The 27,867-nt window shown below is 56.5% G+C and overlaps 12 protein-coding genes across 12 annotated transcripts; 7 read left to right on the forward strand and 5 right to left on the reverse strand.

Moving 5' to 3' along the window:
- Positions 1 to 4: 4 nt before the first annotated feature.
- On the reverse strand, positions 5 to 1,116 carry ISF_07944 (anamorsin family protein; the record flags this gene model as incomplete). The annotated part of the gene is made up of 2 exons (XM_018851547.1): positions 5 to 312; positions 393 to 1,116. The coding sequence occupies 2 exons, from the start codon at positions 1,114 to 1,116 to the stop codon at positions 5 to 7; spliced, it is 1,032 nt and encodes a 343-aa protein (XP_018701286.1).
- A 1,266-nt stretch (positions 1,117 to 2,382) lies between these two features.
- ISF_07945 (Zinc finger, CCHC retroviral-type) lies at positions 2,383 to 4,132 on the forward strand (the record flags this gene model as incomplete). The annotated part of the gene is made up of 8 exons (XM_018851548.1): positions 2,383 to 2,528; positions 2,574 to 2,603; positions 2,650 to 2,709; positions 2,760 to 2,884; positions 2,931 to 3,519; positions 3,568 to 3,644; positions 3,697 to 3,870; positions 3,924 to 4,132. The coding sequence occupies 8 exons, from the start codon at positions 2,383 to 2,385 to the stop codon at positions 4,130 to 4,132; spliced, it is 1,410 nt and encodes a 469-aa protein (XP_018701287.1).
- Positions 4,133 to 7,180: 3,048 nt separating this feature from the next.
- On the forward strand, positions 7,181 to 8,994 carry ISF_07946 (Transcription factor Aft1, HRA domain protein; the record flags this gene model as incomplete). Its single annotated transcript, XM_018851549.1, has 3 exons — positions 7,181 to 7,265; positions 7,501 to 8,611; positions 8,673 to 8,994. The coding sequence occupies 3 exons, from the start codon at positions 7,181 to 7,183 to the stop codon at positions 8,992 to 8,994; spliced, it is 1,518 nt and encodes a 505-aa protein (XP_018701288.1).
- A 1,084-nt stretch (positions 8,995 to 10,078) lies between these two features.
- On the forward strand, positions 10,079 to 11,637 carry ISF_07947 (Mtw1 kinetochore complex, DSN1; the record flags this gene model as incomplete). Its single annotated transcript, XM_018851550.1, has 4 exons — positions 10,079 to 10,955; positions 11,035 to 11,203; positions 11,267 to 11,495; positions 11,539 to 11,637. The coding sequence occupies 4 exons, from the start codon at positions 10,079 to 10,081 to the stop codon at positions 11,635 to 11,637; spliced, it is 1,374 nt and encodes a 457-aa protein (XP_018701289.1).
- Positions 11,638 to 12,134: 497 nt separating this feature from the next.
- On the reverse strand, positions 12,135 to 12,962 carry ISF_07948 (TPR repeat protein; the record flags this gene model as incomplete). Its single annotated transcript, XM_018851551.1, has 2 exons — positions 12,135 to 12,616; positions 12,704 to 12,962. 2 exons carry the CDS (start codon positions 12,960 to 12,962, stop codon positions 12,135 to 12,137), a joined length of 741 nt encoding a protein of 246 aa, XP_018701290.1.
- Positions 12,963 to 14,337: 1,375 nt separating this feature from the next.
- Positions 14,338 to 15,519, forward strand: ISF_07949 (chitinase; the record flags this gene model as incomplete). The annotated part of the gene is made up of 1 exon (XM_018851552.1): positions 14,338 to 15,519. The coding sequence occupies one exon, from the start codon at positions 14,338 to 14,340 to the stop codon at positions 15,517 to 15,519; it is 1,182 nt and encodes a 393-aa protein (XP_018701291.1).
- A 368-nt stretch (positions 15,520 to 15,887) lies between these two features.
- Positions 15,888 to 17,800, forward strand: ISF_07950 (WD40 repeat-like-containing domain protein; the record flags this gene model as incomplete). The annotated part of the gene is made up of 2 exons (XM_018851553.1): positions 15,888 to 16,001; positions 16,079 to 17,800. 2 exons carry the CDS (start codon positions 15,888 to 15,890, stop codon positions 17,798 to 17,800), a joined length of 1,836 nt encoding a protein of 611 aa, XP_018701292.1.
- A 190-nt stretch (positions 17,801 to 17,990) lies between these two features.
- ISF_07951 (Glycosyl transferase, family 28) lies at positions 17,991 to 18,736 on the reverse strand (the record flags this gene model as incomplete). Its single annotated transcript, XM_018851554.1, has 3 exons — positions 17,991 to 18,159; positions 18,217 to 18,355; positions 18,418 to 18,736. The coding sequence occupies 3 exons, from the start codon at positions 18,734 to 18,736 to the stop codon at positions 17,991 to 17,993; spliced, it is 627 nt and encodes a 208-aa protein (XP_018701293.1).
- A 285-nt stretch (positions 18,737 to 19,021) lies between these two features.
- ISF_07952 (hypothetical protein) lies at positions 19,022 to 20,248 on the forward strand (the record flags this gene model as incomplete). The annotated part of the gene is made up of 2 exons (XM_018851555.1): positions 19,022 to 19,592; positions 19,656 to 20,248. The coding sequence occupies 2 exons, from the start codon at positions 19,022 to 19,024 to the stop codon at positions 20,246 to 20,248; spliced, it is 1,164 nt and encodes a 387-aa protein (XP_018701294.1).
- A 371-nt stretch (positions 20,249 to 20,619) lies between these two features.
- On the reverse strand, positions 20,620 to 21,549 carry ISF_07953 (phosphotransferase enzyme family protein; the record flags this gene model as incomplete). The annotated part of the gene is made up of 1 exon (XM_018851556.1): positions 20,620 to 21,549. The coding sequence occupies one exon, from the start codon at positions 21,547 to 21,549 to the stop codon at positions 20,620 to 20,622; it is 930 nt and encodes a 309-aa protein (XP_018701295.1).
- Positions 21,550 to 22,345: 796 nt separating this feature from the next.
- On the forward strand, positions 22,346 to 22,729 carry ISF_07954 (hypothetical protein; the record flags this gene model as incomplete). Its single annotated transcript, XM_018851557.1, has 3 exons — positions 22,346 to 22,426; positions 22,512 to 22,603; positions 22,669 to 22,729. The coding sequence occupies 3 exons, from the start codon at positions 22,346 to 22,348 to the stop codon at positions 22,727 to 22,729; spliced, it is 234 nt and encodes a 77-aa protein (XP_018701296.1).
- Positions 22,730 to 23,419: 690 nt separating this feature from the next.
- Positions 23,420 to 27,276, reverse strand: ISF_07955 (Peptidase C19, ubiquitin carboxyl-terminal hydrolase 2; the record flags this gene model as incomplete). The annotated part of the gene is made up of 6 exons (XM_018851558.1): positions 23,420 to 23,529; positions 23,580 to 23,709; positions 23,785 to 26,268; positions 26,315 to 26,774; positions 26,834 to 26,981; positions 27,057 to 27,276. 6 exons carry the CDS (start codon positions 27,274 to 27,276, stop codon positions 23,420 to 23,422), a joined length of 3,552 nt encoding a protein of 1,183 aa, XP_018701297.1.
- Between the last annotated feature and the right edge of the window lie 591 nt (positions 27,277 to 27,867).

The raw sequence follows: 27,867 nt of genomic DNA on the forward strand, positions 1-27,867 counted from the left end.
TTGCCTACAACTGCACATCGTTGTTCAGCAGACGCACCTCCTCGCCGGGCTTGAACGGCGGCAGGCCGATGTACGGACATCCGTCGCAGCGGAAGGCGTCGCCGAGAGCGCAGTTGCCACACGAGCCGACCTTGCCCTGGACGGTGAAGTCGACCTCGGCCAGGTCGTCGGCGTCTAGCTTGAAGCTGGCCAGCGTCTTCTCGGCCTCGACGCGCTGGGCGGCGTCCTCGGCGGCGAGACGCTCGGCGAGCCCACACGAGCAGTCCTTGCACGCGCGACGACGCTTACCGGGCTTGGGCTGACACTCGATGGCTGTTGTGTTGAAAATACTGTCAGTAAAAATAGTGGGGAGGGGACAAGGGGGGGGCTTGTCATGATCCAGGATGACGTACGGATGTTGATGGGGCGCTTAAGGTCCTCCTCAGTCATGAGGGTCTCCTCGTCGATGATGTCGTCGTCGTCGAGGTCATCGCCAAAGTCGAAGCCGACACCGGCAGGGACCGCAGGCTTAGCGGTGCCGTTGCTAGCGTGGCCGTTGAGGAGAACCGTGCTGCCGACGGCGGGCGCCGGGACCGGAGCCGGGGGAGCCGCCGCGTTAGTCGTCTTCTTGCGCAAGCCTAGCTTGAGCGACACGACGCCGTCATTATCACCGTAGTCGGGCTTGGAGAAGCCTCCGGCGCCGCTGCCGACCAGCCCGGCAAGGACGGCCTCCTTGGCCAGCGGCGTAGCCTCGATGTTCTCGGTCGCCTTCTCGGCACGCAGCTGGCCGCCGGGCTTGAGCGCCTCGGTGACGGCACCCACGACGGCGCGGTCGAGCAGCGTGAGGGCCTCGGCGAGCGTGGCGGCAGCGTCGGAAAGGATGAGGATCAGGTCGTAGCGCGCGGCGGGCAGCTGGACGAGCCCGGCGGCGAGGCGGTCGAGCATCTGCAGGTCGGTGATGGTGCGGTCGTATTGCGTGAGCACGGCGGCGAGGGCGTCGGCGTGGGAAGCGAGGGACGGCGGGGCGAGGAGCAGGGCGCGCTGGCTGCCGACCGGTGAGGCCTTGTGTGCGGCCTTGCTCGGGACGCTGAAGACGGCATCGTCGTTGAGGTCGATGGTGGCGATCAAGGGAGCCATTGTGACGTCGGCACTGTGCGAGATGGAGCGGTAGGAATCGAGAGCCCTGCTTGAAGAGTAGGGGGTAAAACAATGGGCTCTGGCTTGGGAGGCGGATGAATTCTTCTTAAATAGGAGAGGGCAAGGGGGAGATGATACGGCAAAGTCCGGGCGTCCCCTCTCGAGTTGTGTATTTGTAAGGCTAACGAAAGAAAATCGTACGCCGGCCCTGAGATAAAGGGCCAGAACCAGCCAGTCACCAGGGTGGGATGGCGGGGTGTGCAGTTTTTTCCGGGCACTGTATGCGGGGCGGGCGTCTGACATGGAACTGCACAGTGCAGATTTGCGGCCCTCACATGCCTGGGTACCAAAGCTAATCTATCAAATTATGGGGGAGAATTTTTTTGGCCAAGGCAAATTCCGGACCCCTCAACGGCGGCGGCTCTTTGCGAGCCGCCCTCCGAAAGCGGCCCGGCACAGCTTCTTTGCCCAGCTGACCTATACCAGCGAGAGTATTACCAAGACACGAGTAATTGCACGGGGGACGCCGTGTCGCTTCTGGGCTCATCGAAAGTTGGGCTTTGCGAGCATTGTTTTTTTCTTTTTTCTTTTTATCCATGGCCTGAGTTTTTCACTAGCAGTGGAGGCACTGCGGACATGCAGCGCGTCGTGCGGCGAGTCGTGTGCTGCTTGGCCCCCCCTATGCTACTAACCTACCCTAGAGATGGAACGCCTCGAAAAATACAATGCTAGTAAGCTAGCCCACGACGAGGATAAGAATTCAGATTTACAAAATGTAATTGTTGATTTTTAACGAATTGCGTATGATTCATTGCTTGGGGTTTTCTCGATTTGGTGGTTCTAAACTTGCCCATGTCGCCGGGCAGCCATTTGCATAACCGTCTGCAGAGTCGAGATAGCTCAACTGAAGCATTTTAAACTCCGCGTCACTTCCGCACCGTCAGTGACATGCGTCTCCAATAGGTGATAGGCGGCATATTAAGCAGCCTTCAACAAGCACTCTTCACTTTGAAGCTCAATCATGGAAGGCAAACAGCAAACACAGTTGCAGCCTGCCGGCCCGGCAGCTTCATCTGCCTGCTGGCAGCTGGCAGCAGCTGGCAGCTCCGTTTGATCACAACAATAGAAAGTTGCCTTCAGATCACCGGATTCCTCCTCCTTGAACATCGCACCTACTCCCTCTTCAAAAAAGAGCACCTCATCTGTAACGAAAAGACTCGACTATCGTTACCTGCTCAACTTCCCACGCGCAAAGGCATCTTCAAAATGTCAGGCCGGAACGAGGGCCCTACCGAGGTCGACAACCACTGGGGAGGAAATAATGGTGGCTGGAATGACCACTCTGCCGGATATGTATCCAATGCAAATGACTATGCCACTGATAGCAATCAGTACAACGACAGTGCAGCCGGGTGAGTACCGTATCCCTCCCTCAATTTCTGTCTAACAAGCACCAGTGATGCCTTTGCCAGTGGTGCCAACGACGGGTAATTCTTTTCTCCCCTCGCCCCATTATCCCATTAACATACGCAGGTACAACGATCAGGATGCTGCTCCTCGTGACGACAAGTGCTTCTCCTGCGGTGAAGAGGGGTGAGTTACTTGCATATTCTCGATATATTCTGCTTCTAACCATTCCCCAGGCACCGGAAGTTTGAATGCCCGAACGGACCACAAATGACTTGCAACTACTGCAAGGAGCCTGGCCACATGGCCAAAGAATGTCCGACCAAGCCCCCTATGAGCTGTGACAACTGCGGCGAAGAAGGTATGCTGTTCATGCTCATTCATAATATACTGGCTAACACAATCAGGGCACATGCGCAAGGACTGCACCAATGCCAGAAAGATTGACCGCAGTGGCATTGCCGACATGGCCGCTGATGTTGCCTGGGAGATGATCAAGCGAGCGGCCGCGGAGCAGGATGCCGATGATGCCAAGGACGGCATTCAAGCCTATGTCAAAGCTCTGAATGGTGGAATCACATTCCGCGAGCTTCAGGAGGCCTTCATTGCGAGCAACATCAACCTTTGGCTCATTGCTACCGAGAGATCTTTGATTGAGATCTTTACGAACATGGACCTACAAGGCAATATGGGCAAGAAGTATAGTATCTCGTATCGATTCTCGGATCAGCCGCAGCGACCCCGAGAGATTGGGGGCTGGCCAAAAGGAATCGAAGAGATCCTGTCCCGCCTCGACGATGCGGGTGACGTTGTTGACAGTGGCAAGCCGAAGTGCTCCAACTGCGATGAGGTCGGCCACATGGCGAAGCACTGCACCCAGGAAAAGGTTGTTCGCGAAGTCAAGGGCCTGACTTGCTACAACTGCGGTGCAGACGGCCACCGAATTCGTGATTGCTCCGAACCTCGCAAGGATTGGTTCGCATGCAAGAACTGCGGGTATGTTTATTCATGGAACTGTGTAACCAAACACTAACCGTGCGATAGCAAATCCGGCCACAAAGCTGCAGATTGCGAAGAGGAGCCAAACCTCGACAACGTTACCTGCCGCAAGTGCGAGGAGAGTAAGCAGACACCTGAATTCCAGCTCGGTATAGTATCGCTAACTTGATTCAGCTGGACATTTCGCGAAGGATTGCCCCAAGGGCGGCGGCCGTGGCTGCAGAAATTGCGGCCAAGAAGGCCACTTTGCGACCGATTGCGATCAGCCGCCAAATCTCGACAATGTACAGTGCAGAAATTGCGAAAAGACCGGCCACTTCAGTCGCGACTGCCCGGAGCCAAAAGACTGTGAGTAAACTGCAATACGTCTTGATTCAGATGCAAGCTAACGAGCAGAACAGGGTCCAAGGTCAAATGCTCCAACTGTCAGGAGTTCGGACACACCAAAGTCCGATGCAAGCAGCCTCCGGCTGAACAGCCTGAGGAGGACCATGGTGGCGGAGGATTTGATGGAGATGCTGGCGGCGATGCTGTTGCAGGTGGCGGCTGGGATCACGGCAACCAGCAGGATCATTCTGGCGGCGGCGGTGGTGGTGGTGATGCCTGGTAATTGCCGCGACCACGTCGAACTTGCAAAAAATGTTGTTGATTTTCTGGGTGATAATAGCCGAACTTCGAAATCGAGTATGATGATGAAAACTGTGCACGATGCGTGACTGTGGTGCTGGTAACATGGGCGCGTCGACGCGGCACATACCTCTTTTATCTCCTTTACCCCGTCCGTTTCCTTGATTACTTTTTTTATCCTTTTTGTCTTGTTTTTCCCGTTTATCCCTCCCATCCTTCCCATGGCTCCAATCCTTCTCAACCTTTCCACCACCCTTCTCCTTCTCCTTCCTATTCTTTATATCCCCTTTGTCCCCTTTATTCTTTCTGCTGTTTTCTGCTGTTTTTATCCCTTTTACTCCTTATATTTTTAACTGTTTTAGATTTTGTTCGTCTTCTTCCTCTTCCTCTTTTAGGCAAGTACTTGTTAAAAAAGCTGCGACTCATAATCAACACGACTAATTACATCTAGTCCGTCCGCCTAATTTAGTTCTGCAAGTGGGCAACTAGGAAATAGCCGGAGACGCCTGTGAATCTTTAATTAAGGCGAACATCACAAAGTAGTCACCTTGAAGGCTTGCCAAGTTTTGCAGAACCAAGAGGCGCGTGTTGTTTACAGGGCCGGGAGGACCAAGATTGGGCCAGGCCGGGGATCGTCGCGACGTGGCGCCTTGGAGTGATTTTTGTGTGGAAGAGAGGTCCCATCCGCTGACGTCACCGGGCATTTGGCAACAAAAGCGCATTGGCACGGAGCTGGGAACCGTGTGCCGGGAAGTGCATTCCTGGCACGGATCATCTGTCGTGAGCGGCAGACATTTGCAGGAGGGGAAGCTTTTGATAAAAACTTGGCCGAGGGTGCAGCGAAGCGAACGGGAAGCGGTGACGGTGAAGGCTCATCGCCCACGACTGGGATACGGATGCTGGCTTGCAGTGTGAGCCAGGGGAGCGGGCGCCAAAAAAACTTGAAGGAACGGGCGGTGTACAGTGCAGCAGCTGTCCGTGATTTACAGTACTTGTATGACTGACCTCGGTGATAAGGGGCTTGTCGGGAATCGCCAAGAAGTCTTCCTTCTTCGTTTGTGCAACAAAAGCATTGAGGGTATCACAGGCCCACGTTTTATTTGCCGCGGGCCATCTGAGCGAGGGCTGCTTCGCATCGCACAAAGTCGAGAGGCAGCATTCCATGAATGCCGCAGTAGTCGCGGGCACAGTGGCGGCCCAGCCAGGAGAGACAGGGAGACAGGACAGAGGGGGGGGTTCAGCCAGGTTACAGGGGTTCGGGCCAGTGAAGAGTGAAGAGGATAGGTGGGTCGCGTGTGATGGGGCACGCACTGTATGCTGTGCTTATGTACACTGTGTAGACATGGTGCGAAGTACTTTGGATTGATAAACGGAAGTATCCTGAGCAACCACGATTATCGTGTCTTGTGAAAAGACTGGTAGATTTGCCTGGTTTGCTGCATCGCAGAATGTAGGCTGGAAAGAGGGAATTCGCCATGCTCTGGTCCTCTATTTTGACTCTTGCGCCTTACACATACAGCCTGGGGCAAAGCCGGCCGACGCCAGCACCAGGAAGACCTACATACACCAGATATATAACGACCACATGCAACATGCGCAACAAGCCAGCCAACATAAGCAGTCGAGAGGAAGCAAAAGACGTTGGTAAAGAAGAAGGAGTTCTTAGCCCCTGATTTCAAATCAAGATCATACAAGGCCACACGGACTTTCTCCTTGCGCAGCCACCAGGGCGTCTCTTGGAAGGTAACTTATGTAGCTGGTGGTGTGTTTGTGTAAGCCATTGTGAGGTTTGTACTGGCTGGAGCAATGTAACTAGTTATTAGTCGGAGATGCCTATGTAGGTAAGAAGCGTAAGCATAAAGTTAAAGGAAGCGAGAATATTCTACCAACAAATCTCACCTAAAATAATTACTTTTCAACCAACACGTGCTAGCGATGAATGCTTAAATCCATCTGGACGTGGCTACAAGGCGCGTTCTTGTGGTGTACATGCAGCGGGTACATGGACAGCTTGAGATGATTTGGCGTCCCACACAGTGCCGCTATGGTTTGTAAGCTAAAGCGGCGCGAGGAAGGTGGCAAGTCGCGCCATCGGTACATACAGACTGCAGAGGTCTGGCAATCGACAATGAATCGGATGGTGATTGGGCCGTGATGGGGGAAATGTTGGGCCTAAAGAAGAGTAAGAAGAAGAAGAAGAAGCAATCCTATTCGGGCCAGCATTGTTCGTTCTTTTGCACTGTATAATAGCGAGTGCGTTTACCGTCTGTAAAGAGAGCTTGTACTGTACAAGGAACATTAGTACCGACATGGACACAACCCCAGGAGAAGGAGGGCCCCACTCATCAATTTTTCTTCGTTTCCTTTTCCTCTCCCGCCCGCCGCCCTGCCTCACAACGTCATCTCTGACGTCTTCACCCCAAGCCAAACCAACTCTCTTTCGCTTCCACTTCTGCACATCCTAAGCCGCAGTGCGCCCCCCCGTCAGCCGCGACTGCTCTGCACAAGGTTAATGTGTACGATACTGATTTAGGCGCTTGAACATTTTTTTTTCTCCCTTGTACGCTTCTTCTTCAAAGAGGCGCGCTCCTGGTGCTGCCGACCGCCGCCAGCCCCGTCATTCTTGCCGTTGCCTGGGTTGATTTTTTTCTTGCCCTCGACACGGGCTTATCATCACCGTTTTGCCTCGAGTGCCAGAAACTGGCAGTCTGGAATTAGAAACGATACAAAATACGCCCTCAATTTTTACTACAGATTTAGCGTCAACTAACTGACCCTTTTCCCACGCCGCCTTCTGCGACAGGTGTGTGAGCGGCCAGCCAGCCACGTTCGGTCGTTTTTACACTCTGCTCCGCTGCTTTCGACTCCTCCTCTGACCTCATCATCCAACCTCGTCCTCTCTATTGCCGCGACAACACTCTTGCGCCGCCCAGTCGAGATCCCAGCCTTCAATCCTTCTCCACACCCCCCTCTACCTTTCTCTTTACAGCCCACAATATATATACGTCGTTGCCATCATCAATCTCTCGCCATGGGCACTTCTGGACCGGACTCATCAACTCGAGTTGACGCCAAGTCTCCTGTTCGCTCCAAGAAACCGTCGCCGCCCCGTCAAGGTATGTACCCTTTTTGCTTCTATATTCTATATATAGGGTTCCGCACCTTTCCGCCCTTGTTCGGAACTGCCTCATCTCAACGTCTTTCCCTCGAGTCCCATTTACACCTTCTCTCCGCCCCCGACGTCATACCCCATCCCTCACTACCACCTGCGCCAGACCACCATCGCGACCTTCCTCCGCCAATCTCAGCTATCCTCAATCATCACCCATACTGATTCTCATTTCACCACAGACTCCAAGTCCGACACGACATCCAAGACCGACTCTGGGTCCAATGTTGCGCCCGCGAAACCGCTCGCGCCTCCACCGCGACCCAGCCAACAAGAAACCAATACCCCGGATTACTTTGCGCCCCAGCCCGGCGGCTCCCTCAGCCTGGAGCCTAATCCCTTTGAGCAGTCATTTGGAGGAGGTGGTGGTCCCGAGACGCCGGGAGGTACCAAGTTGCCCTCCGTCGCCGCCTTAACCTCACCCTCGGCTCTCCTGCCCGGAACCGGTACCACACCTTTCAACTGGGGCGGTGGCTCTCTGCGCACCGGTCCCCTTAGTCCTGCCATGCTCTCCGGTCCGGCCACCGATTACTTCACCGAAGGTCATCTTCGCGGCGGCTTTCCCACACCCAACGAGTCGTCCTTGCGCTCTGGCCTGACACCTGGTGGCAGTGGTTCCATGTTTCCTGCCCCCAGTCCAAACTCCCAAGCTCTCTTTGCTCAGCTCGCCAGTGGTGGCGCCACGCCCAATACGCTTGATTTTCATCGTACTGCTTTGAGTGCGGCTGCTAAGCGGGATCGCCAACGCAGTCAGAGCCAAAATCAGCAGACTCTGCCACAGCCACAGGCCCCAGCCCAGCAGCCAATCGCCACGCAACCTCAAGACGTCCCTCACGGCGCGATGGCCAAGGCCGAGACCAAACCATCTTCGGGTCCTTTTGATGGGCACGATAATGACGCTGCTAATGGCCTCTATATGCTTGCACAAGGCGGAAGCGGTCCGCAAGGCACCAACCCGCCGGCTAATCTCGCACAGCCTGCCGCGGGAAATGTCCCTAAGGCTAACGGCAACGCGGCTAAGCATACGCGCGGCGCTAGTGAGGCCAGCAATCGCTCCGAGGAGAATGAGGACACGAAACCAGCTCGCGGAAAGGGCAAGAAAGCTCAAACTACCGGCCGTCGAAAGGCCGATGAACCTCCTGCTAAGGCCCCCCCGGCCAAGAAAGCCAAGGGCGCCGCTCCACCTCCCAGTGAGCCCTCTGACATGTCTGAAGATGAGGACGATGGCGACTCCGCCGGTCGTTCTAAGATGACAGACGAGGAGAAGCGCAAGAACTTTCTGGAGCGCAATCGGTGAGTCATCTTCATTTCCACATTACTGCTAATACTGTACAATGCTAACTGCATGATTTAGCGTCGCCGCCCTCAAGTGTCGTCAGCGCAAGAAACAGTGGCTCGCAAACCTCCAGAGCAAGGTTGAGATGTTCAGCACCGAGAATGAGGCGCTGACATCCCAAATAACAGCTCTTCGCGAGGAGGTGGTGAACTTGAAGACCCTCCTGCTCGCCCACAAGGACTGTCCCGTGGGCCAGCAACAGGGCCTTCAAGCAGCATTCATGCAGCCGGTCATGGAACCCTTTCCAGCTCCCCAGATGAACCCTTACGGCATGGGCGGGCCGATGCCAAACCAACAGCAGGTCATGGCTGGCCAAGGTGTTCCGCGTCGTTATTCCTAAGACGTACCAGGCTGTGGTGGTGAATTTAGCCCCTCTGGTGCTTCTGGCGCTCCTATTGTCTCGGGTGCTCCTGGTGCCTCTGATGCCTCTGGTGCCTCTGGTGCCTTTGGTATCTCTGGTGTCTCTGGTGCTTCTGGTGCCCCGAACATATGATCCCCAACATTTCTACTTTATACCTATTTTTGCTTTGCATCTGTTCTACAGATGTTTTTGTACCTGTATTACACGTTTTACGACGAGAGAGGCATGTTTTGCATTTTCTTTTTCTTGTTTTCTTTCTGGATGGGTGGGCACATTGCCAGTCAATGGCTTGCCCTTCAATCTACTTGAATACTGATGTGTTCGACTGGTTTTCTTCTTGTTGGAGGCGGTAATGTTGCCGCGATTTTTGTACGTATTTTTATGGCTTCTTTATTCTTTGATGGCCCGGATTAGGCCACATGAAAAGGAGTTGGTTGGTTGTTCCGGCCTTGGCGTTGGGGAATCTCTGCCTTTAAGCCTGCGGGCAACCTGTAAAAGACTCTGCAGGCAGTACACGAACAGTAGCTAGATGGGAAGCTACATTGAATAGAAAGTATTATTACAAATTGCAAGCTATGAGTTGGCAGTCTGATAGACTTTTGCGTAGCTGTTGCAGTTGTGCAATTTACGCATTGCTGCTGGTGGCTTGTTGAAGCTGGTAGAGGGGTGGCTACCTAATATGGACTAGCGCAACTAGTGGAATCGCCGCTCACCTCCAAAGGTAAACAACAAACGCCGCCGCCTGCCACCACCACCACGAGGTTTTTGAAGAGTAACTGTTTCGCGATTCCTCGACCAACAGATTGAAATTCATAAAACGCTCAATTATATCGCACGCAATTACTCTACGCGACGTGGAACCGGGAAATCGTCCTGTGCGACTCTAGGTGTGGCCAGACTTGACGCGCGCCGGCCCGAAAACGCGACCACGCCCCGGACCGAAGAAACGTTCTCGACGAATTTTCGCAAAACCGCGCACACAGGGCCGCCCGCGCGCCCTCCGAAAGCACCCATGTATCTGCGATAGAAGAGAAACTACAGAATCTGTTGCATATCTTGATCCATGACGACGCTCGTGGCCACCCGGACATCGCCGCTTGACCTGAGCATGAGCAACCAACCCGACCGCCGGACGGGCAAGCGTCTAGCGGGTGAGCAGGGCCCAGGCGGCCGCGCGGCGACAAAGACGACGACGATGCTAATTAGAGAACGCGCAGCCGCGGAGGACTTTGAAGACGACGATGGATTCGTGTTTACGCGCAAGCCGAAGAAGGCGAGGACGGACGAGGTGGCGGCGACGGCTACGGCGCCGGTGAGGAGATCGCCGCGCAACAAGCCTGCGGCGGGGGAGAGGAGCACTGCTGCTACGACGACGACGAAGACAACGATAGCAGCAGCAGCATCGACTTCGCAGAGGAGGACGGGCACGGCGGCGGCGTCGCCGTCGCGCGACGCGGACCGTACGAGGAGGGAAGCGAGCGCCGGACGCGCCACCGCCAGCAGCAGCGACCCCAAGACGAGCCGACGCGGCGATGCTGACGACAAGCCGCGGCGTCCAGAGCGAAGTACGCTGCAGTCGCCTCCGCGCGGCACGACGACGATTACGCTACCGACGAGCGACACGCCGGTGATTGCCCGCAACAAGGAGATGCGCAAAAAGGCCGCCGAGGGCACCGGCAGCGGCAACAGCAGTAGCAGCAGCAGCAGCCACCGGCGCAGCTCGTTTGAGATGCGCGGCCGAAGGGCCAGCTCGCTGATCGAGAGCGGGCAGACGGCGATGCCGCATCGCGACGTGGACGCGCGCGACTTTTACAAGCACATCGCCGCGGACGGGCTGTCGGAGCCGCTGCGCATGAAGCAGCTGCTGACGTGGTGCGGCGCGAGGGCACTGCCGGAGAAGCCGAAGCAGGGCGTGCCGAGCACGGATCCGTCGCTGGGAGGTAAGTGTTGAAAGGGGAGATCTTCCTCTCTTGGGCTTTTGGCATTGGGATGTCTGCTAACTTGGGATGGCGGGGACAGCGCGGGCGATCTTGGACGAGTTGACAAAGGAATTCTCGACGAGGCCCGAGTTCTATAACTGGTTCGGGAGAGACGAGAGTGTAGCGCCAGCGACGAGGGTGCTGAAACCGAATCCCAGAAACATGGAGCTGGATAAGAAGATGGCTTCCTTGGAAGCTCGAATACAAAGGTAGCCCTCCTTTTCCCTTGCGCTGCAGAATCGGAGCAGAATGAACTGACATGGGACGTCCAGACTACGAGAAGAAAAGAACGCCTGGTTATCAATACAAAAACCATCCGCCGACCAGCCCCAACTATTCCCTCTCTCCGACGACACCACGCAAGAAACACCACCACCGCCGCCGCAACTCCCCGCCGTCGAGCTCCTCGACGCCGACGAGGGCCGAGTCCACCGGTATCTCGCCTCGGAGCTGGAGCCGCTGACGCAGGCGCGAACGCGGGCGCGGGCGCGCCTGCGCGCCGTCCAGGCGACGCTCGAGTGGGAGGCGGACTGCCTCGCCGAAGGCGCGCGGGAGCGCGGGCACGCGCGACATGCCCGTCATGGAGGTCCTGCGTGGCCTGGGCAGGCTGCTCCCGGAAGGGGGCGGCGGTTCTGGGTCGTGAGGGTTTTCAGAAAGATCACGGATCGGACTGGTGTTTTTGCTTACATATACCCCCGCCTTCTGGGCCAAGACAAATGGGCATGGGTTTCAGCGTCTTTTCGAACTTGTTGCTTTTGGGCGCCCTTTATGATGAAGAGCATACTTTTATATATATACGGATGGCTAGGTGTTGTTATGTTTTACATGGGGGGAGCAGGACCGGCGAAAACTCTCTGGTTGGTTGCCTTTTTTTTTTTTTGGCGTTTTTGGGGAGCTGGATGAAATTATGTGGACGGGGAAAGGTATGAAATGAGGGTGAATAAAGAAGGGCGGCTCAAAATGCCGCGTTATTATTATTAAAGAAACCGACGTCCGCACCTGATACCTGTTGATTCTTGATCAAGTTGGGAGCTAAAATTGCGATGCGTCTATTTTCGTGTATTATACAGGCCGTTTCCTTCCCCCACCAGTCGTGTACAAGTCCATCTCAATTCAACCAGCTACAGCGGCGGCTGCCCCTCATGCAAAGTCCGACTCCTTGAGGGCCGGCATGAACGCCATGCCCTTGCCGTCGCCGCCGTCGACGCTCTTGTCGCGGACGTGCGCGCGCAGCAGCCGCAGCACCTCGCTGTCGCGCCAGCGCTCCGGCACCGGCCTGTACGCGGGCTTGAACGTGCCCACCGTCTGCGCCCACTCGCCGCGCCCCGGCTCGCGCATCATCACCACGTTCTGGTCGTTCTCCTTCTCGGGATGCTTCGCCGCGGCCTCCTCCACCTCGGCGGAGGTGGCGGCGCCGGCGGAGGCGGAAGAGGTGGCGACGGACGGGTTGGTGGAGGAGGACGGCTCGTGCTGCGTGGCCCAGTAGTAAATGTCCCAGTCGTTCTCGTCGAGGAAGAGGTCGTACTCGGTGAGTTGCGCGGGGGTCATGGTGGGTAGGTGCTGCGCGGCAAAGGTGGACAGGACGAGGTCGGACTCGAGGATGCCACGCTTGCGGGATTGGTCTGCAAAGGTTGGTCAGCCATTTTCCTTCCTTAATCGTCCGTTGTCTTCGTCTTCTTCTGGGGAAGGAAAGGGGGAAGGAAACGTACATAGCAGGCGGGCTCGCTTCGTGGCGTCCGTCTCGCCGACGCGACGCAGGGGCTCGACGCGGAACTTGGCACCCTGCAGCTCGCCAACGGCGAGATCGCCGGAGGGGGCGTCGTCGGGACGCATGCGCGGCATGCGAGCGCTGCCGTAGACATCAGAGGGCGAGGCCTGCCAGCGGGCGGCGCAGGCGGACAGGGCGCGGCGGCACTGCTGCTGCGAGTGGCGGCGGGCGGCGGGGCGCAGGACGGAGAGGGGGTTCATGGTTGTTGACGTTCCACAGGGAAGGGTGAGTTGGTGTTGGTTGATGTTGGTGATGAGAGAAGGTTGATGGGTTGATGGGTTAGGAGATTTTGGATCGAGAGAAGCCGAGGACCGATGGGTGGCGGCGACCCGCTTTCGCCCGTGCCGTGTGAAGTCGGCGTAGTTGCCACGACTGTGAATAGTTTACTACTAATAAGGCACATAATACGTTTAGCTAAAATATTTGATAATAATAAGGCTATTTAGGTATGGATTTTGCAAGGACAAGTCGAAATCAACGCTGGGTTTGCCCCTCATCGCTGTCAGGTCTGGTACCTTCAGCGACCAGGTCACTAGTCCTTGTCGTCCTTGAGTGGTGACACGAGTAGGGAATGAGATGATGTATATATAATAGTTGCAACATTCCCGTAGCAGATTCATATCCTACTACTTGGACTAGGGGAGTTCTGTAGAATTGCTAAGATACTTTCGAGTGTCGTAGCAGCATCAGCTGGCACGCCCTGTACACACATCCCGGACAAGCCAAATTACGGGCTGCGCTCTTTTCAATGGAGTCATCATCTATGGACGGGGCATTGCATAAGCTCCCAAATTGCAGTATTAATTGCATCTTTTCTTTTGTTCGTGTGACCCCACCAAGCACCGCATCTCAGAGACATACATGATGGCTACCTGCCTAGTTTGGCCAATACGGCAGTCAGGCCCGTTGTATGCCGGCTTGGTGCCTTTCTCCGGCACGGAGGAGGATCTTGGTGGTGCATCAATATCGTCATGTAACGTTCAAAGAGTAAACTTGCGCATCTAATCAATTCGAACTTGCTTTTGCAATGTAACAATGCCTAGTGTCGTCTAAGCTTGATTACCTCAATGATACCTTCCAGCTGTCGATAGTTACCAGTGCTGATACACTAAATGCATAGCGGTAATAAAATGTATGAAGGCACAAACTGTCTAAGATTCTTTCTTTTGTATGATTTGCAAGTCTTCGGGCCCGTGTTCGAGTTACCTGCAGGTCGCTCTGATGCCACTCATCGGCATAGTAAGCCACCGTAAGCTGCGGGGGATCAGCATTGCATGCGCACACATGACCCTATTTCTTCGCCGTATTTAATCTGTAAATACTGCGATTAATCTACAAGGAATGAAAGCATACTGTCACGATTGTAACGATACTGCTGCCTGCACTATGGGAAAATGCGCTGGCTGCTCAGCAGTGTCAACGTTACTCTGAGACTGTTGATGCTCTTGGCAAAGCCGAGAGGACATGATGCGTCAGAGCCATCAGCGTCCTCGAATCGTAGGAATATACATGTACCGGGCCAACCGCACGTAAATGAGCTTGCACAGAGTTCCATCATCAGATCCAGCATTCATCATGCGCGTAACTCAGTATCTTTCCGTCCTGCTGGCCTTCGCCACCACTGGCATTCTGGGAAAGAATGTCGTTGGTTACTACCCTTCGTGGAAGAAGCAGTACATCGACTCTATGGACCTGAGTTTGTACACGCAGATCAACTTTGCCTTTGCCATCCCCGCGCGCGACGGATCCTTCTCCTTTGACGGGGATTGGTTCCTGCCGCAAGTCGTCTCGTCCCTGCACAGCAAGGGCGTCAAGGCCGTCATGTCCATCGGCGGCTGGACCGGCTCCAACTACTTCTCGCTGATCCTCAAGGACGCGACCGCCAGCGCCAACATGATCCGCAACATCATCCGGTACATCCAGGCCAACAACCTGGACGGCGTCGACCTCGACTGGGAGTACCCGGGCCGCCTCGGCGACAACTGCAACGCCTTCGACCCGCAGGCCGACTCCGCCAACTACCTCGTCTTCCTGAAGAAGCTGCGGTCGCAGATGGACGCGACCTTTGGCGCGCGCGGCAAGCTGCTGACCCTCGCCCTGCGCGTCGAGCCCTTTGACGGGCCCTCCGGCCCCCTCAAGGACGTCTCGGCCTACGCGGCGGTGGTCGACTTTGGCAGCCTGATGCAGTTCGACATCAACGGCGGTTGGAACAACGTAACGGGCCCCAACGCGCCGTTCAACTTCCAGCCCGGCGGACCGGGCTTGCAGGTGTCGTTCGTGTCCTCCATCGACGCCTGGACGGCCGCGGGGTGGCCGGCGGCGAAGCTCAACGCCGGATACGGGTTCTACGGGCGCGCGACGACGGCGCTTGTAGATATGAGGAAGGACCCGAACAACCAGTACCAGCCGCAGTCGAACGTGGTGCCGCTCGGCGATCGCGAGGACGCGCCGTGGTACGACGCCTGCGCGGGCGCGACGGCAAACTCGGGCACGTGGCAGTGGAAGCACCTCCGAGACCAGGGTGTGCTTTCGAGCCCGACGACGGCAAGCGCGCCGTGGGTGCGGCAGTGGGATAGCACGTCGCAGACGCCGTGGCTGTTCAACCCGCAGACGAAAACGTTCATCTCGTACGACGACCCGCAGAGTCTCAAGATCAAGGCCGATTATGCGGCGTCAAAGGGCTTGGCGGGCGCGATGGTCTGGTCGCTGAACATGGACTCGCCGACAAATGATTTGCTGAATGTTATTCGACGTTAAGATGCGCATTACGAAAGATGATTGTAGTGGTGCTGTGTGCTCGTTGCTGCTTACTCGAGCACCGTCCAGCTTATACTGGTGCCTGCAGGCAGCAGCTCAACAACGTCGTACTGTAAATACGGATATCAATCATCTTTTAGAAACATATATAGATTGAATCGCATCTTTAAATTTGCTCGCCGCTTTCTTCGAGATTTTTCCTAATTTTTGACTTGTTGTCTGGACCTACACCACCAAAACCTCGGAGACGTCACCGTTGCCCCTCTCGCCGTTGCCCCTCCAAGCTCATCCCCACGTTCCTCAAACACGAGCCCGTTGCAGGCACAACAGAACATCTACAGCCTCGCTGTGAAATCACACACAGAGATATGGCTTCTCCCACCATTACCCTCAACAAAATTCTGGCTGCGGCGCCTGCCACGACCCGCGGCCAGCCCACGCAGCTGTCGACCGACAGCAAGGGCCAGCGCATAGCTTACGCGGTCAGTAACTCGACAGCTGTTTCGGAGCTGTCCACGGCCACACGCGCGTCCCGAATAACTTCTAACACACCCTCTAGTCTGGAAAATCCATCTTTGTCCGATCCATCGACTCGCCCGACGACTGCAAGGAATACACCGGCCACACCGCCGCCACCACCGTCGCCCGCTTCTCCCCCAGCGGCTTCAAGATCGCCAGCGGCGACGCCGCCGGCACGCTGCGCATCTGGGAGCCCGAGAACATCGACAACGTCGGCAAAGAGTACGGCATCATCTCCAGGCGCCTCAACGACGTGGCGTGGGACGGCGAGTCGCAGCGCGTCATCGCCGTCGGCGACGGCCGCGAGCAGTTTGGCCGCTGCATCACCGCCGACAGCGGCAACTCGGTCGGCGAGGTCATCGGCCACAGCAAGGCCGTCAACGCCGTCGCCGTCAAGGGCCAGCGCCCCTTCCGCGCCGCCACCGTCGGCGACGATGGCAACATGGTCTTCTACCACGGCGCGCCCTACAAGTTCAACGGCAAGAGCGCCCAGCACAAGGGGTTCGTCCTCGGCGCCGCGTACTCGCCCGACGGCAGCACGCTGGTCACGGTCGGCGCGGATAGGCGCATCCAGCTGTACGACGGCAAGACGGGCGAGCCCGGGAGGCAGATTGGCGAGGGCGAGCACGCTGGCTCCGTCTTCGCCGTCTCGTGGTCGCAGGACGGCAGGAGGATCGCCACGGCGAGCGCGGACCAGACCGTCCGCCTCTGGGACGTGGAGTCGGGCAAGGCTACGCAGTCGTGGAAGTTTGGCGACGGCGTCAGCGTGGGCGACCAGCAGGTGGGCGTGGTCATCCCCCACGGCCGCACCGACGGCCTCATCATCAGCGTGAACCTGCGTGGCGAGCTCACGTATCTGCACGAGGGCAAGGAGCAGCCTGTCAGAGTGGTCCAGGGACACGACAAGGGGATCACGACCATGATCCGCGCGTCGGACGACAAGGGCACGGCGCTGTGGACGGGTAGCTTCGACGGCCGCGTCTGCCACTGGGACGTCAAGACCGGCACCGCCGCTGTCGTTGACGGCCAGGCTCACACGAACCAGGTTGCCCAGCTGGCCGGTGCTTCCGGCAGGGCGTACAGCGCGGGCTGGGACGACACGCTCCGGACGGTGGACGAGGCCGCAAAGACCTTCCTCGGCGAGAGCGTGACTCTACCTGCCCAGCCCAAGGGCGTGGCGGCGGCTGACGGCATCGTCTACGTCGCTACGGCATCCGGAGTCGCTGCGTACAAGGACGGGAAGCTGGCCAAGGAAACGCCAACCGCGTACGCGCCCGGCGCGATCGCCGCCACCGCGGGCTTTGTCGCCGTCGGCGCCGACCAGAACTCGGTCAAGGTGTACGCGGCGGACGCCAGCGGCGCGCTGCAAGAAGCACAGACCCTGACCAACTCGACCGGCACCGTCTCCGCGCTCTCCTTCTCGCGCGACGGCGCGCACCTGGCCGCGGGCAACAGCGTCGGCAAGATCTACGTGTACAAGGTCGGCGGCGGCTGGGAGGTGGCGGCGGACAGGTGGTCGGCGCACACGGCGCGCGTCACCTGCATCGCGTGGGACGACGCGGGCGCGCATGCGGCCAGCGGCAGCCTCGACACGAATGTATTCGTCTGGTGTCTGGAGAAGAAGAACCAGGGCAAGCGCATCAAGGCGGCCAACGCGCACAAGGACGGCGTCAGCGGCGTGGCGTGGATCGAGGGCGGGCGGCTGGCGAGCGCGGGCAACGACGCGACCGTCAAGGTCTGGGACATGCAGAACCTTCCATGAGAGCTGAATTGTGCTTTGAATTAAAATAAAACTGCATAAGCAAGGGATAGAAGCTAGCCTCTGAAAGCAAAATGAATTCTAGAAACCATCGCAGTCATGTTATGGGGGTATCAAGTTGAAGCATGTTTTCCTTTTTGCGCCGGGGTCATGATAGTTGCAGACACGTCATCAGAAAATGCGCCTGGGTCCTCTAGTCGGTGGCCATTTGCTGATTCTGCTCCTCCCGCACCTCCTCCGGGACCATGTCCCACAGCCGCATCGCCGGCTTGCTCCCGGAGATGGCGTGCGGCGGGTTACGGCTCTTGTTTTCCTCCGCGAGCAGCTTCGCCTTATCCACTGCCTCCTTGAGATCCGCAAGACTGCGCCGGTCAGGTTAGATAGGCCACATCGTTGCGAAGGGTGAACAGGGGACGTACTCTGCCTTGGCCTGGGTCGCGTAGCCCTCCCGCGCCAGGTGCCGGGCCATCTCGGTCTGGTGGTCGTCGAGGAGCTCCGTGTTGGGCACGACCACCATGGGGACGTCGATCCTCCACGCGTCCAGTATCGTCCCCGTGCCTGCTTGCCCCGTTAGTGCCGCGCGTGAGAGAGCATTTGCGATGATGCTGAGGCTCGCTCACCTGCGTGGCCGATGATGAGGCCCTTGGATCGCCCCTTGCCCAACGCCTTGCACAGCGTCATCTCCTCCATCAGGAGATTGTTTCTCGATGCAAAGACTTGGACTGAGAGGGACTGCGGGATATCGTCCTTGTGGCTCTCGACTTGGGCGGCTGCCCAGGGCTCATCCGGCCCGCACTGGACGCGCAGCTCCGTGAAGCCGTGACCGGCCAGATGCCGCCAAAAATCGGGCTCGAGAACCGCAGCGGTCAGCTTTCTGAAGCCGACCGTCGCGCCGACCGTGACGAGGCAGTATCTTTTGGTGACCTTTGCCGCAGACATTTTATCAATGATTTCAAGCTGAGTTGCATGTAGCAGGTAAGTTTGGTGACGTTGTAAGTCGAGGTGACGCCTTAACAGCTGATCTGCACTAAACCTGCGTGAGGCTGTTAGCCGGTGATTATCCGCACCTAGGACAGGCTGAACTTCGGCAGCGCTGCTGACCACCAGGGGCGACTGCTCCGCCGAAATTTTGGAAGCTTCAACGACGACGTTATTCTTCTTCGCAACGCCGCAAACACGACACATAAACGGAATTGCCATCCGCGCGCAGTCGATACTGTCAAGATGGCGTCCGCTCCCCGCGTCGCGAGCCTATGCGCCGCCGCCTGCCGCCGGGCGGCACCGCAATTGGCCCGCCACCGCGTGACAGCCATCATCGCCAGCACGAAGCCGACGGCCACCGCGGCAGCATTCACGACAAGCTCCCCGCGCCGCGCTGAGCGAGCCTTTGACGGCGACGAGGGCAGCGGCGAGGGCGCGCCCGTCGAACTCCGGCAGCTCGACAAGGCCTTCGCGGACCGGGCGACGCCCGAGGGGCTGCAGCAGCTGGACCGGCTGGCCAAGCTCAACGGCCACGCGACCATCGAGGCGTACCTGGACGACAAGCTGCGGCACGCGCCGGGCTTCTCGACGCAGGACAAGCTGCTGACGGACGAGCTGGTGCGGGACGACTCGGGCGGCCGGCCGGACCGCCGCAACTTCTGGTACGACGAGGACGACCCGGACACTTTTACGGAGGAGCACGACGAGTTCAACGAGGACGACATGATGTCCATGGCGCATAATAAGCTGGACGAGGTCCGGGAGATGCGCCACTACACGAGGCTGGCCGTGTGGGAGATGCCACTGTTGTCGAGTAGGCCAAATTCAAACCCATCAAAATTGGAACATTGAAGCTAACAGGGGGGGTGCAAATTAGAACTCGCGAAACCTTTTGAACTCCCAAGGGCCGACCAGGTCCTCCGGTGGCGGTACACGACGTACATGGGCGAGACGCATCCGGCGGAGAGCAAGGTCGTGGTGCAGTTCGCCCCCGGCGACCTCGGCCTCACGCGCACGCAGACCTCCAAGCTGCGCAAGCTCGCCGGCGCGCGCCTCGACCCGGACAAGGACGTGGTCCGCATCAGCTGCAGCCGCTACGAGCACCAGGCGCAGAACAAGCGGTACCTTGAAGACCTCGTGCTCGCGCTCGTCGCCGAGGCCAAGGACCCGCAGGACACCTTTGCCGACGTGGCCCTCGACACGCGCCACCACAGGACGAAAAAGGAGAAGCCGCGGTTCCCGCCGGAGTGGCGCATGACGGGGCGGCGCAGGCAGGAGCTGGCGGAGCTGCGCAAGAAGGGCGCGGCGGAGGAGGCGAGGAGGCTGGAGGAGGGCCGCGTGGTGGACGGGCAGCGACGCATCGACGGGTACCTGATGGAGAGACTGGCGGAGGAACAGAAGAAGGCGGCGGCGGAGCCGGTGCCGGTGCTGGCGGGTCGTGGCCCGGCGGCGGCGCGCGCGAGGAGATGAGGGGGCGGCGGCAGAGGTGTTGTACGCTTTGTGTGAAGAAAAGACGGCATCTTGATTTAGCAGTGTATCATAGAGGGGCCGTGGAAGCAGCCTCTGGGTCCATAAAATGTACAATATTCATCATTACCCGGGACGCAAGCAGCAGATGGAAATGTCACCTTTTCTCTTGTTGTTTCTAAAAAGAGAACCATGACTCTTCCGTTACGCAATTCGATTGATTTTTGATTGCCACTGGCTTACACTTTACGCAGATGTCGTCATCTTGACACATATCATATCACTTGCAAGGTTGAATGAGAGGACCAAGCCTACTGGCTGTGCCTCACTGCCGGGCAGCAGACACGCCGCATCTCAGGCCGAGCGCCACATACCTACCACCTCTCCATCCGCAGTCGATTCATCCACGCGAAATGGTTAGGGTACTCGTCCAAGAACAGGCCGACGTGGCTGGGCCAGTCATTCGGCCACATCGCGTGCGCGCATATGGCGACCGCATACTCCCAGTATGCCGGGTACCAGCCGGCCACGTCCCAGTCGATCATCGCCACGCGCCCGTCCGGCTGCAGCATGATGTTTTTCAGCTGCAAGTCAGAATGCGTAAACACAGGCTGACCGCTGCCCTTGAAGATCTTGGGGAGCACGAGTCGGTAATAGGCGGTCTTGTGCCGCAGCCTCCCAGGATCCTCGGCCAGGAACCGGTCCAGCAGCCCGTCGATGAGCGCATCTTCCGTCTTAAACGGCGACCTGACGGAGGGCGTTGGCTTGTCAATGTCGTCGAACAGGAATTCACGCAGCTTGGTGCCGTCTATGCTGCCGAAAAACCCGGGGTGAGGCAGGCTGCGCAGCGACGCGAACGCGACCTTGAGCTGCGCTACGATGTCGAGCTTTTGTGCGGCGTCGAGCCCGTGCCACAGTTTGTCGAGCGAGTCGCCGGCGAGCTTCTCCATGACGATGTACGTTTTCGGTAGCTCTGTCTCGCGATCGCGTTGATACACGGCAAAGACACGGGGAACGCGTACGTTGGTGTTTTCGCGCACAAACCGCATGTTTTCGGCCTCGAGCGGCTGCACCTCGTAGCCAAACTTGACCGCAAAGCAGGCCGTGGCTGAAACGACGTTCCTAGAAACTTTCTCGCTGATAAACTGTGCAGATTCGATCGCTTCTAAGGAGGGAAGAGGCTCGGGCAGGTCAGGGTCTTGGAACAGAATGTCGTACTGCAGTGGCGAGGCTCCTGGCGAGGCCGCCGGCAAAATCGCCGGCGGGGCAACCGGCGGAATAGACAACGGAACTGCAGACACCATTTTGGATGGTGCGTGAGCACGAATATTACTTGGCTTGTGAACCACGAGTACGATACAGTGCTGTTGGGAGGGTCCAACTCACGACTAACTGCAAAGATGCTGAGTCATCACAACTTGGTAACCGCCTTCCATGCCACCAACAATTCTTGACATGCCTAACCGAGAACAAATACGTGTTGCGCCCCTTGTCCAATTATCATCTTTCCATAAATACTTCATACACAGTCCTGGCCCCCTATGATGAGCCCCCTCCATCGTTCAGGGATGGTGCCTTGGTGCTGCGGCGCGCGCCCATCATTCCGTACCCACCAGAACCCTCCCCGAACCGGCAAAGCAGGGAGGGCCGAGTTGATAATTGGCCCTTCTATATACAATACGTAGGTCGTAATTCATCGAAACATTGTTCTTCTCCGCAGCCGGCTTCCTGGGCTAGGGGCTTGTTTGGGTTAGAACAGAATAAATGAGGATGTTCATCCAATGACGTTGTGATGAGGGCTCCCAATCCTAGTAAACCGGGGAGGAAGTATTCCAACTTGACAAGGGAACTGGAACTGGACGGCATTGTTGATATTCATAGCTTCTCCTCGTATTTTTCTTTTGGGGGGAAATTGACGCGGGGTTTTCCATGTTTAAAAGGCTTCGAACTTGCTCCTTCTTCAACTTCCTCCTACCTCAAAACCAACACTATCTCACCAAAATCACCCCCTTTGGCGGACACGTTCCTCGTACCACATAACATCATACTTTTCTTTTGTATAAACAGCATCCAGCCAGAAGTTCTTACACCATCTTAAAAATGCGCTTCCAAGTCCTTGCTCCCGCCGCCCTCCTCGTTGGCATCACCAACGCCAAACCCACCAACTCCACCGCCGCCTCGGTCCGTCCCCCGACCGATTTCTTCTCCTCGCCCGCTTCCAACACGCAATACTGACTCTCATTTTCTCTGTCTTGCTATCAAACAGGTCTCCTTATACCCCGACACCGGCTTCGTCGGAACCACCGTCGCCTGGCCCGTTGACGGCCAGTGCCACGACATTGCCGACAAGGCCCCGAAGTAAGGCTACACAACCCACCCATTCAAACAAAGACAATGAGATGGCTGACAAACCATGCGAAAAGGCTCAAAGCGGTCGGATCCATCAAGGTCTACGGCAACGCCCTCTGCCACCTCCACGAGTAACATTCCTCCCGCGGGCCACCTCCTCGACGTTCAAAGGGCTGACTAACCCGTGCGCGCACGAATAGTGAAACAAGCTGCAAAGGTAGCAAGATCGACGTCGGAGCGCCAGGAGCTCCGGACCTGATGATGATCATGAAGTGGGCGGTGCGGGCCAAGGCCATCCTGTGCGAGAAGACGACCCCGAAGGACAACTGAAACGAAGGGCGAGCGAGTCCAAAGGAAGGGGACAACGGCGAACAAACTGAGGCACAAGTCCAAATGTACAGTTGAACCTACTCATTCTTCGACATGTTTTGTACTGTTGGTCGAATAGATAGAGGGGGGGCACTCAAGCGTCAAGTACGACGGGCACAATCAACAAATTACCCCCTCCTGACACAAGCAAAGCACCAGTGAGCACAATGTTCAAGGGTATAATCATATTGCACTGCATACCACGATGCCGTTACCGTTCAAACCATGATATCCCAATGCCACAGTTTCAGCGGCGCCCAGATAAGATACTCTTATACTTGTAATGTCGTGCTACAAAAATGAAACAAGAAACAAACTCCTCTCCAATACCCACCGAGGAGCCTGTCCTACCAGCCACTGCTCCTTGTACGCATCGCGGGATGCACCCTCCTCACTGTTTAGCACACGGCGCATCATACACGCAGCCAGCAACTGAGACACGACGGCCTGCCCGACTCAACGAAGGAAAAGCGCCTCTGATCCGTTCCGTACCGACCTCGTTCGATCAAGATGATCCAGGCCCAGGAAATCATCTTCGGAGGTAATCAGATTCCAGAGCTCGTCATCTATAAATGATTAGCAACGGTCATGCATGGCGACTGTAGTATGTGCTTACCATCTTCCAGGTAGCGCGGCTTAGAAGGGTTACTTCTACGCACAACAGCAAACTTGATCTTTTCGAAGCTCTTGCCCTTGAGGCCAGTCCTCTTTTCCAGACGTTTCTTGCTGTCCACGAGCTTCTCTCCCTGCGCCGTGTTAGTGCCATTTCGCAGGATGCATACATACACGGATGGCCTGCCTAAACCACCACCAAGACATACCTCAACGATGAGAAATTTAAACGGCACGCCGTGAGTGCGGTTGGGTTCGTTCTGGAAATGGAACACTTGGATAAAGTTGGCTTCGTTGGCGTCCAACTCGTCGGTAGGCACGCGCTCTGCGTAGATTTGCGTGTAGTCGCTCAGGTTCTGTACAGCATGCTCGCGGACAGGCTCGCGATAGAATTTGTTGGAACTCGTCTCGTAGACGCGTATCCTTCCTCCCTCGGCCTCGTCCGCAATCTTAGCCTTCTTGACCAAGGCCTGAATCAAATCCTCAATCGTTCCAGTCTTGGCCACCAAGAGGTCAAACTGCTCTTCCTTGGATATGCCTTCGCTAAGCCAGGTAAGCTTGATGCTCTTCTTGGTATCCAATTCTGCTAGACTCATCTCGAGCACCTCGAAGTAGAATGCGTCATTCCTTTGACTGGTATTCAGACTTCCTCCTGTGGGGCTGAGAATCTGTCGCAGCGTCGGGTTGGTGCCTCGCCTAACTGGCACCTTGGGGTTGTTTGTCGAGGCGTTGACAGTCCACAGACGAATATGTGTTGGCTCAACCTTGAGGTATGCCCCCACGCTCTCAGATAGCGCATCGTAGTTGATCTTTCCGTTGAGAACGAGCTCAAACGCCGGATACTTCTCCTGGTCGCATCGGGTAGGGTGGGCGTGGAATCTTACAGTCCTCTTGTGCTCTAAAAAGTCGTAGTACTCCCTGGCGTCCTCCATGCGATCGCCCGATGGAGTCAGCTCCTTGTTTGGCGCATCCGAGAGGCGGGCCTGTAACTTGTGCTCCGACGTCTTTTGGAAGCAGATAATGTCACCATCCTGCAGCTCCGCCATTCTGAGAGTAAACTTGGGCTTCAGAGGCTCAATCATGTTAGGCTTGATTTCTTCCCAGAGTAAAAGGCGTTCGTCATCGGGTAGTTTGGCCTCCCAGCCCATGGCGGCGTGGATGAGCGGGACGAGGTCTTCGACCCTCCCCTCCTTCTGCATATACACATGGCCCACGCCACGGAGCTCCTGCTTGTCCACATCGAAGTACTTGAGTAACAGCAGAATAGTATCCTCTCTGCTACCGTTTGCATTGGGGGCTTGGTATGACGGCCATACGGGAAGTCCCTCGTTGTCAACCTCAGTCGCGACTTCAGCCCAAAGCCGAAGGCTCGAGTCACGGTGTGCGGCGGAGCGTGCATAAATCTCCTCCACAGTCAGGCTCAAATCCATGACAGGTTGGTCAGGACGTATTGTCTTATTTTGGCGGTTAACCATGAGCCAAACACGGACTCTAGCGGGCTCCTGGCCCATGTCCTCTGCCACTTGTTGCACAAACTCTTCCATGACAGTTGTCTTCTTGACGCGATATGACCTGGGAGCTGACTCATCTTCGGTGTTGTTGTTATCGAAGCGACCCATGTCGGTGCCACCAAAGTTGCGAAAGGTCTGGTTGGTGACGACCTTGACCATCATGTAGAGGTGAGCCTCACGCTGCTCTTTGCGGCGGGCCTCTTTCTGAGCAGTTTCTGCCTCGAATCGTAGCTGCAAGTGGGAGGGAATATCACTCTCAGTAACCGGGCAAAGTATCTTGTCAACGCGGGTCTGTCGGATGTAAACCAACATGTAGGCACTGTTCTGGCGGATGGTCGGTGCTTTCTTCTGCATGGGGGCCCGGGTAAGACCGTTAGGAATACGCTCCTCGCCGCCGTAGTTTTCTTCCAAAACCTCTCGTAGGGTAGCTTTGGTGACCTTGTCGTCGTCGTACTTGTAGAACCAGCCGTCCTTGTTGGGCTTAATGAAAGCATAGTAGTGGCCAGCGTTGAGGTCGCCGCTGTGAACAAGGACACCGTGGAGCTGATACGTCCAGGATTCAGATCTATCAGCATCATCGTTAAGGTAAGGTGCAGCGTCAAAAACATCAGGGAACTCGTAGCGATCGTTGATTTTCATCATCATATCCCGTTGGATGTCGTATTCGAAACGCTTGAGCTGAAGGTGGAGGACATCGGGGAAGCTGTTAAAAATGACACCTTTGTCTGCGTCCTGCAGCTTGTGTTCGTCGCCAGCAAAGTACTGGTTCTCGCCGTCCATCTTTTCGACTTGGATATAGTCGCGGAAGCTGTCAAGCAGGCTTTTGTTGCCGCTGACGTTGAGCTGGATATCCCAAAAGTCTTCGACGCGACTTGATTCGTAGTCGACATTGATGCAGGAAATATACGTCTTGATCTTGCCGCTGAACATTTCAGGGAGAACATTTTCAGCCGTGGTGCCCTTCATTCGCTCCTCTAGCCTCTCCATTAGCTTGCGCGAGAGTTCTTGAACGTCTTGTTGCTCAAAGATGTGCCTCGTTTCCCAGCCAAATGACTTGGTTAGCTCATTTGTGCCGACAGCCTGCTCTGACGTCTGCAGTTGGTAAAATAAGCGCTGGAGGGTGTATGCAGAGTTTGTTAGATCGCCGTCGCCGTCGCTTTCTGTGGGGATTTCGTAGACAGCCTAGAAGAGTCAGTACAAGTATTGAAAAGCAGAGATCGATGCTAACCTTGCGGAAGGCATTCGTAAAATATAGTGACTGAAGAAGGGAGTTGAGGTAGCACGTGGCGCCCTGGTTCTTGAGGCCGACATAGCCTGTCTCTTTTTTAGAGTCGTAGTTAACGAAGTTGTGCCAAAGTACACCGGTTTCGTCCTCGACCAGACGAACGTAGGCTGTAATATTGGCTGTCTCGTTTTCGAGAAGAGGCCTTGTGCTATTCTCCCAGGGAATGTTAAACATTCTTCTGCTCTCTACGAAACGTGTAAAGCCCCAGTCGCCCTCTTCCTTGGTGAAGCGGTGATGGGCGGCATGGTTGGTGTATAGGCTCGGATCGTTGGGGTTCCAGAGGACAAGAGCAAAGTGAACACAACAGCTCCAGTTATCAGGTACAGCGTCGGGCTCGAAGCCGTGCTCGAGATAAATGGAGCAGTGATCGGTGTTGTTTCCGTGGGGAAAAAGAAGAATGCGCCTGAGACAGCGTTAATAATAGGTGGCGAATGCTGCGGCGACCGCGTGCTGGAAACTTACCAAGGGAATCCGCCGGCGTGGAAGATAGGGCCATGCTCCTTCTTTGGGAGATTACGCCAACTTTCAACAGTCCATGTATTGACACAGTCCTCGAGGATCTTGGGCTGTTCGATCAGGGGTGGTAGAACAAGTTCTTTCATAGCATCATCTGCACCAGGTTGGGGAGTAGAGGTTAGCATTGAGTACCTGGGGGTAACTGGCAGTTGACCACAGGATCACCTACAGTCATTGGCTAAAGGGAGATCTTGGAGGACCTCGGTGTCTTGGTCGACACTGTCGGGGTTTATGATGGCGATGGAATCGCGGTCGGCGAGGCTGGAGACGTCGACGTACTCGGGGGCGTCGACCTCCATCTCGTTGGGAGAGGGAATGTTATAGCTCTGGGTTGAGATGGTGATGTTAGTAACGCGCGGGCGCGGCGAGGTAGCGGCCAAGGTATCCATTGGGACGAGGAAGAGGAAAGTATGTAGAAAAGTGGTATTGAGGGGTGCAGAATCTGGGTATTGGATGCTGAAGGTTGGGCGACCCAGGGCGAGTGCCGAGGTGTGTGTGCTTGGGTCAGACGGCGAAAGTGCTGTGAGGGATATGATGAAGCAATGCGTCTGGGCGGAGGTGAGGGATCGAGGCAAAGGCCACGCCACGGGAGGCGACGCAGACTGGGCGAGCAGGAGGCGTCGCCGTGGCAGCTAGAGGTGGGAAAAAATTATCGTGAGGCAGCAGGTGCAGGGAAGAAGCGGGCAAGCGACGGCGAGCGAGCAGAACTAGAAGGTAAGTAGAGACTAACCATGATTGCCAATTACAGACATAGACCGTAGAATCCGTAAAAAGACGAAAAGAGAGGCCCGTCTGGGGGGCAGGATGCTCCGAGGTGCGATGCAAGAGCAGCGGAATGAGGTCAGTTGATGGATGAGCAGTGGGAGGCGTCACGTCACGGCTGCGGCGGGGTGCAGCAGCTGGCAGGTAAGGTGGTTGCTCCGGCGGAGGTACAGTAGGTAAGTTAGCGATGCGAGGTAGGTACTTTCGGCAGGTTGTGA

The sequence above is a fragment of the Cordyceps fumosorosea genome (genome assembly GCF_001636725.1).
Source record: "Cordyceps fumosorosea ARSEF 2679 chromosome Unknown scaffold_25, whole genome shotgun sequence".
NCBI classification, from domain to species: Eukaryota; Fungi; Ascomycota; class Sordariomycetes; order Hypocreales; family Cordycipitaceae; genus Cordyceps; species Cordyceps fumosorosea.